This window comes from Perna viridis, chromosome 3 (assembly GCF_037379345.1).
Source record: "Perna viridis isolate PV_CMFRI_1.1 ecotype Kerala chromosome 3, ASM3737934v1, whole genome shotgun sequence".
Taxonomy (NCBI): Eukaryota; Metazoa; Mollusca; class Bivalvia; order Mytilida; family Mytilidae; genus Perna; species Perna viridis.
This window is the reverse complement of record NC_142447.1, coordinates 33,820,602-33,841,155: the sequence shown is the minus strand read 5'-3', so window position 1 is coordinate 33,841,155 and position 20,554 is coordinate 33,820,602. Positions and strand designations below refer to the sequence as shown.

The 20,554-nt window shown below is 31.5% G+C and overlaps 2 protein-coding genes across 2 annotated transcripts in view; one reads left to right on the top strand and one right to left on the bottom strand.

The window, feature by feature from the left end:
- The window catches only part of LOC148621959 (dynein axonemal assembly factor 9-like), a 67,924-nt gene that overhangs the window by 25,532 nt on the left and 21,838 nt on the right, over window positions 1-20,554 (bottom strand). Inside the window, exons 11-19 of the mRNA XM_088571382.1 lie at window positions 20,276-20,318; window positions 19,644-19,693; window positions 17,685-17,823; window positions 16,451-16,532; window positions 6,439-6,475; window positions 3,203-3,287; window positions 2,029-2,111; window positions 915-959; window positions 480-637 (exon numbers count right to left, since the gene is read on the bottom strand). Coding sequence (XP_088427508.1) covers window positions 480-637; window positions 915-959; window positions 2,029-2,111; window positions 3,203-3,287; window positions 6,439-6,475; window positions 16,451-16,532; window positions 17,685-17,823; window positions 19,644-19,693; window positions 20,276-20,318 — 722 coding nt within the window. The remainder of the gene's footprint in view (window positions 1-479; window positions 638-914; window positions 960-2,028; window positions 2,112-3,202; window positions 3,288-6,438; window positions 6,476-16,450; window positions 16,533-17,684; window positions 17,824-19,643; window positions 19,694-20,275; window positions 20,319-20,554) is intronic.
- Window positions 10,539-13,873, top strand: LOC148621960 (uncharacterized). Its single transcript, XM_088571381.1, has one exon. It carries the CDS (start codon window positions 11,282-11,284, stop codon window positions 12,341-12,343), a length of 1,062 nt encoding a protein of 353 aa, XP_088427507.1. The 5' UTR covers window positions 10,539-11,281; the 3' UTR covers window positions 12,344-13,873.

Genomic DNA, 20,554 nt, shown 5'->3' with positions numbered 1-20,554 from the left:
AAGATATATCTAAAAGCCAAAGAGCTGGCCCAGCACTACTGAAGTTTAAAAATACTTAAATCTGAGTAAATTTTTTAACTTCCATGGTAACTTCAATCAAAGTCTTTGAAACTGATGACCTCACAACAAACCACAATTTTGATCATTAAGCTTAAAATCAAACTGACTCCTACATTTCTATTTTTTTTTTATACATGATTTGAAAATAGCAAGTATGATATACTGTTACAGGTAGATAAAATGTGTTCCCTGCTCCAGTGTTGAGACTATATATTGAGACTTCATACCAAATATGACTAACCTAGCACCTAGAGTTGTTCATATAAAACTGACCTAATCAGAAAATTTAACATTTAAATGTTAACATGGACACCAACACTGGAAAAGCAATACTTTAGTCTTGCCTTCCAGGCTATACAAAAAAAACCCCATGTAATTAATTAAGTCAATCAAACTGATTGCTTATTAACAGAACTCACCTTTTCTCTGAACCTGTACCACAGAGTCTATGAACACATCAGAGTAAACTAATGAACCTAAAATCTTGGCAGGATTTTTATAACTAGGAATATCAGCAAGACAAAGACTAGCTGACTTTACTCTTAACACCTTCTCTCCATCTGGTAGCTCACATGATCTGAAGTAAGACAACAGATAAGAAGATCAACAATATGTAAATGTACTCTTATATGTCTCGTACCCTAATACTAGGACCAGAAACAATCAATTCCTGTCAGAATTATATTTATTTAAAGTCACAAACATAAATGTGGTAGGATTTAGGATAGTTGGTAAAATGAAGCATTCTTTCTCTAATAATTTAACCACTGACTGAATCAGTTAACAGTACAGCTTCATTCTTCCATTCTAATTCATAACAATAACACTTGTAAACATATAGTACATTTACTTACTGGCCTTTGCTATCCAGAGCCTCTAGTATAAATATCACATTAGACCTGAAAAGAAATAGAGTCATTACAATATAAAATACCGATAATTCATTATAAAATGTTTGTACAATTCTCATTGAGCAGTTTCCAAGGAGTTGCATCCATAGAGTATTCCTATAGTGTAATATGTCAATTCAACAAAGTCCAATAACTTCCATATCATTTGCCAACTCAAAATGTTAGTGCAATAAGATCAACAACAATCATACAAAATTTGAACAAAATCTGTTAAAAGAATTCTGAGGAGTTGTGTCCATAAAGTATTTCTATAGTGTAGAATGTACAAATTCAACAAAGTCCTATAACTCCTGTCAAAGGAGAAGAGGCAATTGGGGGCCTTACTGGCCTAAAATTCCTCTGAAAATTAGTCATAAAGTGTTGAATGATTTAATTGTGAATTTGGAGACTTAAATCCATCACAAATTAGAAATTATTGAGACTTCTGATGATTCTTGTATTGAAAGGACAGAAAAATTGCTTATAGTTTACCAATATTCAGATATTCTGTCAAAGTTTGTACTTTTTGTCACTTTCTGGTCATATTTTTTGGCAAGGAAATAGAGTCAACACCCAAGACACAACTTAATATTTAGTGAATACATTCATTATTACAAAGTTAATCCTTGGGTGTGGACATATGTCAGATGTAAATAATCGTCAGAAAAAAAACCCTAAATTTACAATTCTCAGCAGTTTTCGATAAATGACGTAAAATTAGGGCACCATTATGATATCTTTACAATGAACTAATGCCACAAATAATCATCTTCTCTCTATATTTATATATTTTACTATCTTATGAACAACTTTTATATTATTACAACAAAGTTGATAATTTTAGGCAATATTAATAGCTTAATGCCCCAACACCTTTGTAGAGCAAAAACGACAGTGCAATATGACCAACTACGTAACTGACCTCAGCCATTGGCCTTAATCAAAATCTCTTTAAAGTGTTCCATAAAATGTGCTATTGCATGCACTGAGCTGCTATAATTGTATATAGATAATATTCATGAATGTAATAATTAATACAAATTGTTTCTAACTAAATTTCACACCATGCATGTCATACCTTCTTTGTAGGTATTTCTGTATGAGAGGACTGCCCAGCTTGTTGCACTCCTCACACACCATCTCTACTGCAGCAGCTCTAGCCTATAATATAGTAACAAGCAAGTAAGACATTACCTTATCTGCCTTAAACATTTCAGGCCACATGTTAAAGTGTAATGATAACTGAAAATAAATAAAATCTGAATCTACCAAAACATTTTCAGAAACAAGAAACACAATTAAAATGGCACTTCTCATTGTACAGTGTACTTCAGAAATTGAATATTTATAGAATATAGATGCCACATCAGTGAAACCAAAATATTTATCCAAACCAATGTGGTGGATGTTTATCAGGAGAAGAGGAACAATCTTCGTAAAACATACAGGGTTAAATGGGACTTTCAATTCAATTCAAAATACTGGTACATGTCTTGTTATATTAGGCATATTTTTTTTTTATTTTTCAAAGGCTTTTGTATAAAAATTAGGAAAAAAGTCCAACCAATGAATTATTATCTGTCAAAAACACATAGGTCCATACATCAGATTCCTGATTTTATCATTCTCTACTAGGCAAAAACAAATAATATGTGTGGTTCCAGTCACCTCTTTGAACAAAGCCCCATGCTAGTCCAGGTGTCAAAAGAAAAGGCCAGCAGCAGCACTAAGCTTGTAGTAAATGGCAACTACATAGTGCTGAGAACCCTGGTCAGGGGCAAGGGCACTCTGCCCACAGATCAGCTGGGTGGTGTGCCCCAGGTGTTGGAATGGGGTACCCCTGGCATGCTACATGGTGGGGTCATCAGGCCATAATACGGAAAACTTGACCCTAAACAATAGTGGTGCACCAAGTTGGGAAAGATGCCATGTTCCCCAATTGTTAAAGAACCAAACAACTGATCACTAGACAATCATCAAAAACTGGAACATCAACAGGCTGTAAAGTTCTTGCTTTCAGTTGTTTCTTGGCCACAGCTGCAAGCAAGTACACAGCCATAGTTATTTACTATTGTAAATACCAAATCTAGTCGAGAGAAGAAAGATAAAAAAAAAAATTCTTCATTTTGGCAAAAATAAAGTCTATGGTCTGCAGGAGACTGGAACCACACATATTTTCTTATTTGGCCTTATGATAAACTGCTGTAAATGAAACATAGGTTTTTTTATGTCTAAATAGAATAATAACTTACCAGATGAGAGCTTAATGTTTTGACATATACTTGTATGGCATGTAAAACAGCATCAATCATTACACTATATACTTGTACAAGTACTCTGTAAGGACAAATAATTAAGTCAAATACAGAAATGGGGTATACAGCCTGCATGTGTATAAGTAATATAATGACATTTATTGAACGTATAATTAATGTAAAAATTCATGAATCAATGAAACATCTTATAGTTATTTGTATAGGCCACACTTATAATTACTGGACTATATTTTTATTACTGTTCATTGCCTATTTACAAAGTATTTCTTTAATGAAATAGAAATAAAATAACAGAAACATATTTATTGTGATTATAAGAATTGAATGTTTCATTTTTTAAGTTTCGTTGACATAAAAGCAATGACTGCTTGCAAATTTTGAGCATGAAGTGCTACCAGGCTTAACTGAAAATGTTCTATGGTAAATGCTTTTACACAATGACGAAATGTCAAAATTGAAACATTCAGTTCTTAAATGAAATAAGTATGAAGTATCAAAAAGTTTTTTTTAACTCAATATAGTACATATACATTAAAACTAAACCTTCACTGTTCATTTAAGGATGTAGACTTACGGTAAGGAACATAACACTTGAAATCAGTGATATGTTTGTATCATATTCAATTTCACCGAAGCCTTTCAAGCTTTCCTTTGAAACAGAATGAAATCAGTCCAAGTTACTTTTGATGCTTACATTAGATTGATATAAAATGGGGAATACAAACGTTCCAATGATTTGTAAGAGTTGTGTCCCTCACCCTAGGTCTATCCCCTTAAAGAAGTAAAAATGCATTTTGACCATATTCATAGTGAAAATGAGAGCTAAAAACTTTCCACAATACTGCTCAATGACAGTTGAAAGTTACCCAATAACAATTAAACATATCAGTGTGACTAGTGGGTATATTTGGAAATTGCTATTTTACATTTTCTACTTGAAATAAGTTTTTATGATGCACTTGCACAAATGTTACTGAAAAAACAGAGGTTATTGCATGGAAGTTGCATTACTGTCCAAGAAATTAATCACAATTTAATCACATTTTTCTTGGACAACACAAAATGGATCAGTGTTATTTCTAGCAAATATGAATCATGGTAGACCAAGCCTATTACACAGAGCATTCTTTTCTGTCATCTGGCAAAGTCATACAGAAGTAAGTATTTTCAATGAGCAAAAAGTGTTTGAAGAAATGCAAAAAAAAATTGTCTTTAAATTAATCATCAACTCTTATCACAGAGAAAAGTCTTGACAGTTCAATATTATCAATATAATGCTGTGTTTGTTTAATATTATTCAATATTAAAATATTCCTATTTTTGATGCAAATAAGTAAGTATAATTTTCACCAATTTCCGTAATATTTCACGAAAATCATAATCCTCTGGCCCTGCACACCTTCATCATGTGTAGAAATATTATGTAAAATACTTTAGATGTAGTTCAAAAACTGTACGAGGAGAAAGCTGGACAAGCCATGATCCATATATTTCTGAGTAAAATGATTAAGTGTAACTATCACCAATTTCCGTAATATTTCATCAAAAACAAAATCCTTTGGCCCTGCACACCTTCATCATGAGTAAAAATATCCTGTAAAATATTTTAGATGTAGTTCAAAAAGTGTATGAGGAGAAAGCCAGACAAGCCATATAGCCCTATTTCTGAGTAATATGACTAAATGTAACTATCACCTATTTCCATAATATTTCATGAAAATCAAAATCCTTTGGCCCAGCACACCTTCATTATGTGTAAAAATATCCTGTAAAATATTCTAGATGTAGTTCAAAAACTGTACGAGGAGATAGCCGGACAAGCTATGACCATGTGTAATCTGGACAGACGGACAGGGGTAAAATTAATATGCCTCCCAACAGTTTGTCACGGGGGCATTATTATACAGTGCACCCTCATTATATCACCACCTTTCAGACCAGGCTACATTATGGCGACATAAAAGGTTGGGGATATATCGAGGGAATAAATTGTATAGAATCTATATAATTTTAGGAAAAGTGGACTTAGAAATTAATGGCAATAAAAGATGGACCACCATTAAAGAGGGGCGCTATAGCAAGGGAGCACTGTTGAACCCTTTCACTCATGAAGTGGATGGAATTCAAATAAAAATGTCTACATGAATTGTAAGAAAAGTTTAATATTAAACTTTCAACATCAAATTTTCTAAGTCAACAAACCAAAGATGCAGGGATATGTGCAAAAAATTGGCAAGAATTTGTGATGTAATGATGGTAATGCATCTGTATACCAAATATCATTGACCTAGCATAAGGGGTTTATGTTTAAATGAATTTGTCAGAAAACTTAACATTAAGTTTGTGGACACCATCGCTGCCACCGTTGCCGAAAAAGCAAAACCTAAGTTTCCTCAGGTGAGACAAAAAATGGTAAAATTACAAACATTAATTTCATAAAAACTCTTTCAAGAGGGTGATAAAATTAGGAAAATTTGTCTACTAAAAGTACTAGGTATGATCTACCTTCATCACATTTTGGTTGGCAGGAAGTTAAATTTTGATGTTTCATATTACTTTTAGAGCAGAAAAAAATGTGATGTCCTATGTTGAGTAAAACAATACAGTTAGTAAAACAGGTTAACTTAGTATATAGAGTATATACTGTGTCTGTGTCCATTTCATGTCCCATGAAGCAAGTTCCTCAATATAAACAGAATGCTTGGGAAATCCCCAGCCAAAAAGAAAGCCAGGCTAATAATAGGCATAATTAGAAAAAGAGGGTTTCAGTGACAAGTTTGAGTATCCACTGCCTCAGAGGGATAAAGCAATAAGAAGCTTATAAGGCTTCTGGTAGCCATGTTGTTCAATGAAGTTGAATAAAAAATGAACCTTTTTTTGTAGAGGGTAACCCAATTATCATTTTTGCCAAATTTGGTCAAAAATTGGCTCTCTACACGAAATTTAAATCTAGAGACAAATATTCACACCTGAACATTTGTACTATGATCAGACATTCAGGGAATTGACACCATTTCTGTATTTATGACTATGTATTATTGTTTGACACAATATCAATACAGTATGAATGAACCTAAATGAAGACCTACAGTATCTGTGTTTGACTACCAAAGGTAGAACTGTAAAAATCAATGTTAGGTATTTCACAGACACCAGAAGAAGAAAAAATTACAAAAATATATCTCATGGACTGACAGTGTACATACAGTTACCTTGCTTCTTCATCTTCTGATGGCATTCCAGATTTACCTGAAATATCATAAGTGCTTAAAGTAACAACAATGTAACGTGTTTGTTTTAATAAAAATACAAAATAATATGTCAGTCAATCATGCCAACTTGACTGAGGTTTTTTTAATGTCCTTGACTACCCTTACAGGCCTTGCTTTTATACTTTACAGACCTTGCATGAGCAGACATGTCAACATACTAACACAAATTTGGAAAAAAATCAGTAATAGGATTAAAATTTTGTGAATGAGCTGTTATTTCAATTTGATAATTTCAGAATTTGGATTGGCCATTCTTTACTATTCTTTACTAATGCCTATATCAAGTCAGTACCATTGTAGTACATGCTGCTATGGTGTAATATCTATTTTGCTAGATTTGTTTTGGACTTGACTTGATTATGGATCAGATTAGTGTATGGTAATTTTGGTGTTACCCTTATTTGTAAAATTTTCTGAATTGGTATGTTAAATTTTTAGCCTATATATGATAAATAGCACATATCATCCTCTCATCCCGATAAATGAAAAAGGCCAGGCCACAATTTTAAGTTGAAAGGATTCAAAATTTTTTTTTAAAAACAAGTTAAAATCTGGACAATTATTGGTTGAAGCAGACAAGATTCTAATAATAAAATATCACTTAGACTGTGAAAATTCTGAGATGTATACAGTGAAGATAGATACTGGAAGATATCAACTATACATGCTTGGAGTTGTTAATAGCACTTTGGTATATTTTGAATTAAAAAAAAAAACACAAAGAGAATTTCTCAGTCTTAAACATTTCCTTAAGTTTAACTGGTCATTTTTGGTAAAGTTACAAAGATAAATTCTCTGCTGAGATGAATAGAAATATAAGCATGAGAAATTGATTTAGATTGAGACAATGTATATGTGATTAATGTTTGTGGTATAAATTGTGACAGTTGTAAGTATTGATCAGAGTCTGGTTTGGTTTCTATCAGTTTGTATATTAACCCTTCGTGATTATGTCACACATTAAATTCAGTCCCTGATGCTATTTCAGGGTGATAAATATACTATAGAATAGTAATGGCATTCCAATTCCTTCAGTAATGTGGCATTTTTGTCAATAGAATAAAAGTTCCATTAACTTATGCTCCTGGTAAAAACAATGTACATCACTCAGCTTTTCTTTTTTTCAACTAAACAGGAATGACTCCTTTTACATTTAATTTGAGAAAACATTGAGCACATTAAAAAAGGATGTGACAACACCCTGAAGGAATAAATCCTACAGAATCTACTTTTATAAGGTTTTCAATTAGACAGTTTAAATTGTACAATATAACTTGCAATTGCGTAGAATAAATTGCTACTTGAAGTCAATAGTGCTTGCTTCATTGGATTTGAACTCTGCAGTACATAATGCAGTCTGATAGCAGCCTGCTCCATTGCCAATGAAATCACATAAGAAATATATCTAGTGAATCAAATCAGCAGCAAGCCAATGACAATTGTGTTCCACGGTCCTAGACAATATTAAGTGCAACTAACAATATAAGGAAATTGTTATTGAGGGAAGAAAATTAAATAAATCGCTGAATAATAACAAGATCAATATATGGATAGGCAATCTAGGGTCATTTTCTATTGTGCAAGATATGGAGCTTCCTGCTAAAGGATATCTACAACATCCAATTACTCTATCCAGTACTGCTAACATTCAGTCAGGGGAAAATTACGTTCATGCTTTGATAAAGTTATTGTCAGCTTTGATAAGTTGGAGAAGATCATTAAAAACAAATTAGGAATTTGAGCATGTGGTCTCCCATGATAATTGATTCATTATCTTAAAAAAAAAAAAAAAAAAAAAACTGCACCAACAACAGTCAAGATTACAGTATAATAGAATGACACCTTATAACCAAGTCATCAAGATCAAAAAGAGAACCTCTTTTGTATGTATGACCTACACCAACATAGTTATAAGTTTGCAAGTAAGGAAAAAAAGTTTTCACTGTATGACAATAAGTGTGTCAAAATGTGTTAGCAGGAAGACAAAGCCTTGTTAGGTAGCCAAATACAGATAAAACACCGAGCAGTATGCCTGTCATACAAGAACAGAAGATCAATACTGATATTTCAATGCAAATCATCAGGAAATTTTTACTATAGACAAGAGTGCTCTGCATAGCCAATATGTCCCCCAATGCTTATGACATTTAGAAGAAACCAATGTCCTTTAAGTCCAACAAAATTTATTTCACTAACATGGTGATACAGTATCCACATCCATATTTAATTACAATATACAAAATCTACAAGCAAATCACCAAGCAAAACAGATGCAACTACATCGTCTTCTATTGTCTTATAATTTTTACATTTATTTTTTTTTATTCATTGAACCAAAATGGCAATAAAGTATACATATCTACATTTAATACATTTCACCAACTTAGGAAGGAATGTGCCATGCAGCTTTAGAGAAAGGTCTTTTGTTTGTCCAATAAAATGCTGGTATAGTTTGCACATTACACTAAAGAAATGTTGAAAATTCATACATTCAACTGCATTCTGTGTTTTGGTTTCCATATTTAGCATTCAAAAAGATTCCTCGAATAAAATTAGCACTTATTTTACTACATATTATGCAATGTCCCCAATGATGTTACAAAATTTATTTTCAGGGCTCAATTTGATATAAACTGAACATATCTCTCTCTTTTTTTTTTAAATTATTCAACAGGAGTTTTATCTTCACTTTCCATACTCATGATATCACATAACATTTTGTAATAGGGACATATAAAAACAGACAATTAATTCCAAAACACAATAAATAGCTTTATTAACTTGCCTTTTATTTTCTACAAAGAGATGAAATGACAAGAAAAAAAACTATACACTCTCTAATTTATAAATGAATGTAAAAGACACACTACTAAATCATTGAGTATTAAATGATCATTTTATACATTATCTTACAATTTACTGCACTATACATTAAGTAGCTTATATTGGTTTCCTTGCATTTCAGTCACTGAAGTATAATCAATCTCTATCTCTTTAAGTTTTGACTGCTAATGCAATTATTCAAACACTTATAGAAACAAATGAGAGAAGAGTATTTCTTTTTCTCCTTCTTAAACAATAAATCTTTGCCATATGAAAGCATTTATATCCATTTATCATTAAAATGACAAATCTTTCTCGACACTTTCACATCTTATTCACTGAGCCACTGAAGAAGCTTTATCTAACCAAAGACTTATTGAACTTCAATAACTAAAGTTGTTAAAAGTAAAACAATCCAACGTGTCTGTTTCTAAAATTTCATTTCATATAAAAGTCCAATTCAGATCTTGATGTATTAGCATGCATATTTTTCTGGTTCCTTCACTTTACCTACCCATAATGAAAATTTTACAGTATAAAAGAGTTATCAAATCTTAATAAGCAGTGACAAGACTAACTTGATAAATAAATTTTATGTTTTCAATTTCAAATAACTAGTAATAAGTTACTGAAAAAATATTGGCTTATTATGCCTTAAATCAACTATGATGTCACCTATCAACAGAATAATATCAGTTCTGAACATCTCACCATAACATCACATTTCACATTAAGAACAAAGTCTTGCTCTATCCTCCCAAGGATACACCTTTAAATGTATTTTACAAGTACTTGTATTGAAAAATAATCTGAACAAGACAAAATAAATGAAAGGTCTGCTGATTTCCTTTCTATAAATATCTGGGAAAAAATTGCATTGGAATCTAATTTCAATGACTGACAGATAGCATACAATTAAATACTTCATTTAAAGTCGTTCCACAAGGGAATAATAAGAACTGATAAGTGATAGAAAAATGGTTCCAAAGAAAAATGTCTGACCATGCAATGTTTCATTTTCACTCAAACATCAATATTCCACCAACCTATCAAGGTTTGAATATTGTCCACTACCAGGTTAGCAAATGTCAAATATGGTCTTTATTTATGTTAAAATGTTTTATTGGCAGAGAAATAATTCAATACCCTAGAAATTATGTGAAATGACTGTTACTACTATAAGCTGTCTTATTCTAAGCATATTAACAGAGAAAAAATATTGGCTTTCCTCATGATACAATTGGAAATAAAAGAAACCCAGGATTAAATTACAGTGATTGTAGAGAAAAGTCTCATCTATTCATCTATCTGTTGATGTTATTTACAATTACAGAACGTAAACCAATGCAGAATTTATTTGATAAAAAACTGGAAAAAAAGAGCAAAAGGTTTACAATGTCATCAAAGGATACAGAAAATGTTCACTTAATTACTTTGCTGAGACGTAACATGAATATGTCAAAACTATTGGGAATTTTTACCATATGAGGGTTCAATAATGATAATCAGGAAACTTGGGAACAACACAGTTTTCAATTACAACAGGAAAAAAAAACCAAATATGGAAATATTGTGAGACATTAAGATAGGAATTGAATAGAAACTCTGTGTTCACTACTGTAACTACATGGATTAGTGTCATGCTTCACCAAACCACAGGAGAATATAAACATACTACTGCAAAATGCATGACCATGTGACGACAAACAATGCTATATAGCGCAGGTGATTTATTGACTAAAAACTCTCACTGCAGAAACAAAATACATCAAGTGACAGCAGAAAAGCTGTTAGGACATTTAGATAAAATAAATCTAAAATGTTACAACAAAAATTCTGAATTTCTTTGGGCAGTTTTTTCTTCCATCACAATACCGAAAAATGGATCAATGTTTTAGTTTCATGTGCAAGGAATTTGATTCAGTGAAAATTCACTTTCATCAAATATAAGACTTTGAACATGTGGAACTATAAGTATACACAGGAACCATTGCTTCTTTTACCCCCACGTAACTGTCTGTCAATACTGTGCCTTAACACAACTGCAATGGAAACACGGGGTTGGATAGAAGTCACTAACTACATCTGTTATGTTCTGGTACCAGTCATTCTGGTGCTTAGTTTACTTGGACAGGTCATCAATGTAGTTGTGCTGGCTAAGCAAATCAGATTGTCTATTGATACATATTTCTTTGTTCTGTCAATAACAACACTAATTCATGTGATAACATCTATATTTGTAATGCTTCCACACTATATAGAAAAGATAATTTCAGAGATGACATATTATTCTGTTCTTTGTCATGAGTGGACTCGCTACATCATAATCTGGATTATTCTTTCTGCTGCTTTAGAGCGAACACTAACTGTAACATTGTACCAGACTTATAATCAAGTATCATCAACACAATCCTGGATCATTTCGGGTCTGGTGATAATTGTAGGATTGATTAGCACCGTCCCACGTCTTTGGCAATACGATATCACTAATTACAATAATCACACATCCGAAGATTATGGAACAAAAACCAATAATTACTGGGATCAATCTGATCAAAATCCTGACATTTACCAAGTAATACAGGAGACAGGCAAGCATGCTGAGTATGATGTTGTCTATTTCTGGTACTTAACTTGTATTTTTATAGGATTACCCATTTTACTTATGTTTCTATCTATAATAGGATTATGTACCAGTGTTAATACATCTCGGCCAATCGATGCTAAGTATAGAACAGAAACAGCATTAATTTTGAACCGACGTCTTCGAGAAGAGATCCAATTAACAAAATTAATCATCAAACTAATGTTTCTTTACACAGTTTTAATGTTTCCACTGGTCCTTGCCAACAGTATAGTTTTTCTAAATGTGTATGACATAGAACATCCAACCAGTATCACTGTAACTAATGTACTCTCACTTGTTTATCATGTATTTTTTATCATACAACAACAGTTGTATTTTTGTTACAACAAACAGTATAGACTAACATTTATCTCACTGTGCTGTTGTTGTTGTTGAATGCTTCAAAATGAAAGGAAAAAAAGTAAAAGTTGTTTTTATTCTTCCATTACAACTTCAATTTTAAGCTTACTTAAAAATATCATGTTTAACCCAAATTTTATGAATCCAAAATGAAAATCAGATTAATATTCTTCTGTATAATGTCAATCATTTCTTAAAAAGCACAAATATATTTATCATTGAGAAAAGTGCCAAATGATGTAAGTAAGCAGAGTTGAAAAATCATGATCAAAGATTCCGTCATATTTTTACTCATTGAATATTTCTTCCTACAATTAGACCCAAGGGCATAAAATTTAATCAAATATAAATCTATAGTTAAATGAAATCTAAACCAAAGCATATACATTTTTGTATAAATTGAATAAAAAGCCTCTGATCAAATTGTTATTACACAACTTCTGTTATTGATACAACAAATGATCTTAGCTGTATTTCTCAAATTATCATTGAATTGATATATCTAACAATATGCCTTTTTAAAAAAAAAAAAAAAAAAAACATCAACACAGTTTTGACATTTTTTTAAATTGTGAAATTCTCAGCTTGATATTAAAACATTGCATTATTGACAAATCATGGTTACCAGTAATCAATAGATATCTATAGTTACTTTTATAAATTTGTGTTCCAGCAACAATTATTGGAAGTGTAGTCTGAGTTTACCACCATCCTATTGTCCTGATTTCATATTATAATTATTTCTAAAACCTCTTTGACCATCATCATCTGTAATTTGAGTAAATGTCTTAGAAAAATATTTTTAGAAGTATCCCTAAAAAAAGAAATCAAATTCTATAATACTGACTGATTCCTAACTAAGGCTTTCACAGAGAGATTGAATTGTTTCAAATAAAGAATAGTCATTAATGACTTTGTAGTGACATCCTCGCTGCAAGAAAACACTACTTGTAGGAAGTCATCTTAACCATTTGTCAGTCTCATAACTTGTGTCTGCCATGCACTAAAGTCATATGATAATATAGTTTTTCAGATTTTCCATTTTTACGACAATGTCTATTATTTTTTTTTCTTAAGTGATTTTTCATTTAAAAGATGTATAATGATAGAAAGACTTTCTAGACACTGGTAACAAGGACACTAAGCTTTAATGACACAATATGACAATTATATCAGTGACATTTGATTCCTACAAATGATCTTCTCTTCAACTCATTTCCACTAATGATCTTTACAAAATTACCCTTCACATCCTGACAAGCCCTGGTGGAAAGGCTGACATTTTATTGATCAAGCTTCACATTATTTTTTTCTTTCACTTTTCAGAATTAAATACATAAAATCTGTATTGATTGAGTCATGTATCTGTTATTCAAATATATTCTTGTCAACGACTGCCATAAATTTCAAATAATCAAGAAAAACCAGGAATATCAATTATTTATCTAGCTTTGTAAATGACTGGAGTAAAAGTAAAGTTATTAAATTAGAATGTATTTTTAACATGAAGTTTTGTGACTGTAACATGCAACTGAAACCACATTAAAGAAAGAAATGCATTGTATATTGAAATAAATTAAAGCTTTGGTTGTCTTTGATAGTTGCTATTATTCTTTGAAGCCATTTATTGGTTAGTTTCTGTCAAATAATATGGCAGAACACCCTTTAACAATCTACAGCAAATATTGAGACAAAGTTTAAAAAAATGTTTTTAGCATCACACAAACTGATCAAATACTTGAAACCAAATTACTTTTGCAATATTTTGAAGAACCTTTCAGAGTACTGAACACTCATTTAATCAAACAAAGCTACTGCAGTGTTTTATCTGTGGCATCTGCACACCAATCTTTTATGAGTTAAGACTGATAAAGTGACTGAAGAAAATTAAAGTATTCAAGGAAGAATTTGTATCTAAAAAAGCTCATAATTCCTAACCACACCAACTATAAATATATTCAGAAAAGCAACACTTGACTCTTTCATTAAACTAGAAGCCCTGTTTGCCACAGGAGCCCCTGTATCATTTGTTAGTAGTGATTTTTTTTTTAGTAAATCAAATGTGTCTGTAAGACACTAATGATGCCCCTGCTCGCTAGATTAGCCAAATTAAGAACATGTTTATTTTTGTATAAAGACATGGTTTGCAGATTCAGAAAGGTTATGTATAGTTGGTTGATGCAGTAAATATTTGGTATGTTAGGCTAAGCAATGCAAAAATACTTGCGATGAGAAAAAGAGGACTGATGGACAGACTGATGGATGCATAAAAAATGTTAATATCTCCAAAAATAAATCCCTAACTTTCTTGCTTGGGGTATATTTCTGACAAAAACTACAAAGTCCAAATATCATCAGATCCATAATATTCCGAAGTCCAACTATCACCCAGTTCCGTAATATTCCAAAGTCCAACTATCACCTAGTTCTGTAATATTCCGCAAACATCGATATCCTATGACCTTGCACACATTCATTATGTATAGAAACATCTTGCAATAAATATTTTAGATGTAGTTCAAAGACTACAGGAGATAACCGGACTAGTCATATAGCCCTTTTTCTGATGAAAATCAAAATCCTTTGATCCAGCACGCCTTCATCATGTGTAGAAATATCTTGTAAAATATTTTAGATGTAGTTCAAAAACTGTACAAGGAGATGGCTGGCAAGCCATGATCCATATATTTCTGAGTAAAATGGACAGATGGACAGGGGTAGATTAATATGCCCTTCTGACTGTTTGTCACAAGGGCATAAAAAATGTCTTCTCCTTCCAACAAGTAACTGGCAAATTGTAAACAAAACTCACTAACAGACACCCCTTTCTCCAAACTCAATTAATCATATGCCATTGGTCAAATTATCAACAAAGTCAAAGCAAAGCTGATTAGGCTTCAGTCTTAAATCAAATGTCATGATGTGGCATACCTATATGAAGCTTCTGACGAAATACCTAGTGGCTGTGATAAGTAATTGGGGAGAAAACAGTTACAAAACAGTGGTGAAAAAACAAATTGACGAACCGAAGGACTAATGGATAATTTGAAATTATACAGGGTGTAAGTACATAAATACTATTATTTGGATGTATTGGTTACTGACAACAACTGACTACACATTTCATCTTTTGTCAAAATATACAACATGAATAGTGTGCGTTATGGTTGTTCCGAAATTTATCTCAAGCTTTGCTAGTATTTATCTCTCATGTAAAATAGTCAACATGCATCAATCTGATGTATCATTTCTCCCAACTCTATAACTTAACTTCATGTACAGTTTAACATTTCTGAGATAAGTGATAATTGTGATCATTTATTTCAAACAATACAGGCCTTCCATTAAGAAGGGGCAACCAGGTACTTTTAACTTTCTAAGACTGAAAGGTACCTTCAGAATTTTCAAATTACATATAGTTTTATAAAAAAAAATGATGCAAAGTACCCCTTAAAAAAAAGCTACCTGAATAGACTTTTCATATTCCCGACTTTGATTTTGATTTTTTCACATTTCGAGCAAAGGGAAGTAACCTTCCAAATTGTTGTTGATTCATTTTTATATATCATGTATTTATGGTTTTGAAAAAAAAAATATTTAAAATCCTCTGTTTTATTAAATTTATAACATAACAAAATATGTTGATAATGTCATCATGCAATTTTATGATGGATTGCAGGAGATCTCCCAAAATTAAGTTTGACTAGGTTAACAGGTATGCTTTCAAACATATTGGACAACTGGATTATCATTTAATATTTAATCATATAGGTGTATCAATAAATTAACCACTCTAATACAATTGCTGTGAAGATGAGCAATTTGGTCTTTCACACATTTTACTCTCTTCCTAATACCATTCAAAAATAAAATTCCTTGTGCTTTCTATCCCTTCCATATATTTTCTCAATGGTTAGGGCATATTCTATTTAACCATGAAAGAGATCAGTTCTCATTGCTTTCTTTATCAATTTGCAAACTATGAGGAACAAATATGGGGAGTTCTCATACCCTTTTTACATACAAATCAAAATACTGATCTAATCTGCATCATAAGCATGATTATCATCTATAAAATAGTATTGAAAGCAGTAGTATGAAGATATACTACAAATGATACTAAAATATACTTGTCACTCTTACCATATAAGGGATCAGAAAATTCTGTCAAGAAATAAGTCCTGCTGCAGCTGATGGGTCCATTGGGAGTTACACCATGACAAACCTAGGATAAAAAGTGTTGAAAATGTGAATGATGACCAATCAAATACAACCTGTTAAAAAGACATTAAGAACATCTGAAAAAAAATAAACACAACAAGGAAGTTCTAACTCTCAATCTTCAACATTTAAAACATTTACTGTGACCTCCATCTCCACCAATTAACACTGCAAATTTGTTTAAGGTTCTTAATTTTCATAGGGATTCATACCTAGTTATTTTTTTAAAAATCCATTGAAGCATGTTGATTATATAGAAATAACAAGTGGTGTTAGACAGATGAACCAAAGGACTTATGGAAGGAAAACTATGCCATCTACCACTTAATTAAAGGATGAATAACAACTGTCCTACAGCACAGGATACATCCCATTTTGTTGTATAAAAAAGAAAATATCTGAAGATAAAAAAATGCAAAAAAAAAGGTAGACTCATAAATTTTTTAAAAAATCCTTGAAAGAGTTTTTGAGTTTTCATACAAGGACTCAGGTGGATATCATGGAACTAGTATACTTCAATTTACCTATCGAAAGAAAAACGTAAACTATAATCAATTATATTACTGGTAAACACAAGAAACAAGCTTACATACAATGTACTAACTCCTGTCTGATATTTGTGAAATTAAATTGTGGTAACTTCTGTAAGCATAACATGTGTAAGTGATTTTAATATAGCAAAGAACTTTTGGGTATCAAAGAAAATTCAAATTTGTTTTTGTCTGCAAAAAATATGTCTCCCCCGTCCCACGAACTGTTTTGAACAGAAATGAAAGCTATGCAGGTAAAGAAATGTTTTCCCAATTATAGATTATTTTCAGTATTAATTACCATCGGTAAGTTATATCATAATATAGTTCTTGGATATTGTAATGGCCTCTTAACAATTATTATATAAAACCCGAATAATTATTTTAATGGAGTTGCACTGACAAGGTCATTTATGAGGATTTTTGGCAAATTTCTAAGTTCTAAGGGCATAACTCCTACAAAAATTGGGGGATCAAAATTTCCCGAGGACAGACAAAGACACCAAAAATAATCTCGGTCCAGAAATATGTCTCCCCACCAAAGTTGGGGGAGACATACTTCATCAAGAGTTCAAGTCATGGCTGTACTGCAAAAACACTTGGATTTATAGTGTATAGTGTATTACCATAAATTTAGAAGATTCTCCTTCAACACCAGCCTTGACAACGTAAGTATTGACAGCAGTGGCTCCTGACTTTACAGACTCCATTATAGATTTCCTTGTGTTAACACCAAACAGAACAAAAGGTTTACTCTGATTATCTCTGAAACATAATCACAAGCTATACAATATAAATCTCAGACTAAGTCTATTCAATACAAAATTAATTTCATATGTCTAAATACTCAGAAGTAAATCCTCAATAATACAAAGTATAAATTATTCTCTTGTGCTGAAAAGCAAGACAACTAGAAATACTTTGAATAAGTTCACAAAGAAAATACCTGTGCTCCAAGCAAAGTTGAATTTTGAATGTAAATATCCTTCATATACTTTATTTCTCTTCTGAAGTCGTCTGATAATAAGATCATGCTCACCTACATATTATGCCAAACTTTCCTTTAAAATTTAATAAAAATTCTTTGAATAGTTTAAGAGTTGTGCTTAACCTGTAAAACTAAAATTAGATTACCTCCCTTTGTAGTGTTCTGACAATAATTATTCTCCCTGTATAACTACATATAAAGCCAATGGTATAAAAATATCATTGATCAGTCCTCAGAATCCCTACCTCTTAATTTAGAATTTACACAAAGCAAAAGGATAAATGTGAACAAAATAAAACAACAATTCATAAAGCAAACAGGTGATAAGTCTTTTCTAAAAGTATTTAAAGCAAAGTGTTACCACTGTTTAAGTAGCAGTGTTTCTAAAGATCAGACAGACGGTGTTTCATGCATGCCAAAAGTCCAACAAATTAAGTTTTATTTCTTGTTCTGAAACAGTTATTGATCACATAACAAGTCACACTTTTTCATTTGATTGTTGCACTTTTGAGATAAAAATTATATAGACTGCAGATGAAATTGGCACTTTGCAACAGTTATCCTCCTTGATATGGGTTCATTTGGTTGATTTTAATGGGAGATCAATGTACTATTTTCTATAAAATGCAGATCTGAATGCTGAAATGAAAGTACAGCATATTTAGACTGAAAAAGCATTGTTTGTTTGATGGGTTTTTTCTACACCATTAATCACTTTACCATTGGCAGTGTCTGAATTTTATGTGGACTAGTACTGAAATAATGATAAGCTTGCATTCCTATTTATTCACATAAAACACTCTTATCAGAAAATCTCAGTTGTTGTTGGGAAATAAATTCTCAGCTAATAAATGCTGTTTTGTTAGGCACATATAGCCTAGACCCATGACTTGCTGATCCCAACTTCACAGGTGTCTTTCCCTATAAAAATACCTCCACCTATACAACTGACTCTTAAATCAACGAAAAACAAATAATCATTATGCCCGGGAATAAATTTTCAAAGGCAATATTCTATTTCATTAAGTATGTGTCACCTAGACCACTGACCTATTGACCAAAATACAATTTTTTCATGAAGATCACCTGCACAGGCTTCATTAAATACAATGAAAGCTTTATGAAGTTCTACAAGTGTTCAGCTCAACGTTTCTATTTAATCAAGTCTCTGCCACATCTGTGCAAAGTCTTTGTAAGTCTTCCTTACTTTTAAGCATTTGTAACCATGACCCTTGAAATCTAAGATCTACAGGTGTCTTCTTTTCCACTAAAGCCTTCATCTGTGTAAACGCTTCAGAAACCAAACTTCATATGCACAAGACATAAATGTACTTCCCTGCTATTACGATAGGTGGGGGCAATTTATAAGCTTAATTTTTGACTACCAAAAAATCTGTCATCAAAATACTGTCAGAAAACTGTGACATTAAATTCAGCATTATTTTATGCAGTACACAAAGTATCTATTGTTTTTTAAATAACATTTAATTAGAAATAGTTGTCGGGGGTAGGGGTATTCAAAGCAAGACGTTGCGTGCAACATCTTGATTTTATATTACCACTTACATTTTTTCCAGAGGTATATTTTTTAAATTACCTGGAATTTTCATTTCCTACTTTGCCATGCTTAAAATAACTTCTCAAAGCCTGCATAAAAAAACAAAAAAACAAAAAAACCAAATATTTTAATATTTAAAACAAATCATATCAATACAAAAGAATACATAAACATTTTTATACTAAAGTCAAGAAATAACTCACAGAAACTCCATTTTATCATTGTTTTACTACGGCCTGGCCAATTATGTAGCAGTGTCTTACCATGAACAATAGCAAGGGGTTAAATAATGACATAAATAGCCAGCCTGTGGTAAAAAAATGATAAAATGGAGTTTCTGTGATTTATTTCGATTCTTAATGGACTAGTTTCTAATTTTTTTTTTAATAGACACAGCCTATGAGTTGCAAAAGTATGGTCATGTGTTTTTCACTTTTTTTACCATGGCTGTGGTCAAAAGAGCTTTGAAGCATGTTGTATTAGAATAAGAGTTTCTAGATACGAATTGCTACAAGATCATACATGTTCATAAAGAATTATAAATTAAATTTATAAAAAAGTATTTTACTGAAAGGATTAAACCAAAAAAAATTGTTACATGTTTTTTTCTTCAATAAAAATAATATCTTTATTAATAGGCTTCTTCAAAAAGTAATTCTTGAAAATATTACCTCACTAACTTTCTCTTCTTGAAGTTGGCTTGAGTTTGATATCCTAGAAAAAGCATTTCATAATTATAACTTAAATTTCTATTGTTTCTTTCATCTAGCTATGTATAATAAAAAGAGCAATATTTGCACGTAAAAACATGTTAGATATATACATGGCATTTTCTATATCAACCATGTATCAGCCAAAAACTACCATATCCTGTCTTTGACATTGTCGAGGGCTGATGTCAGTCAAAATTTTGTCTAGTAGTGTTATGTCATGAACCAAATCCAATAAAA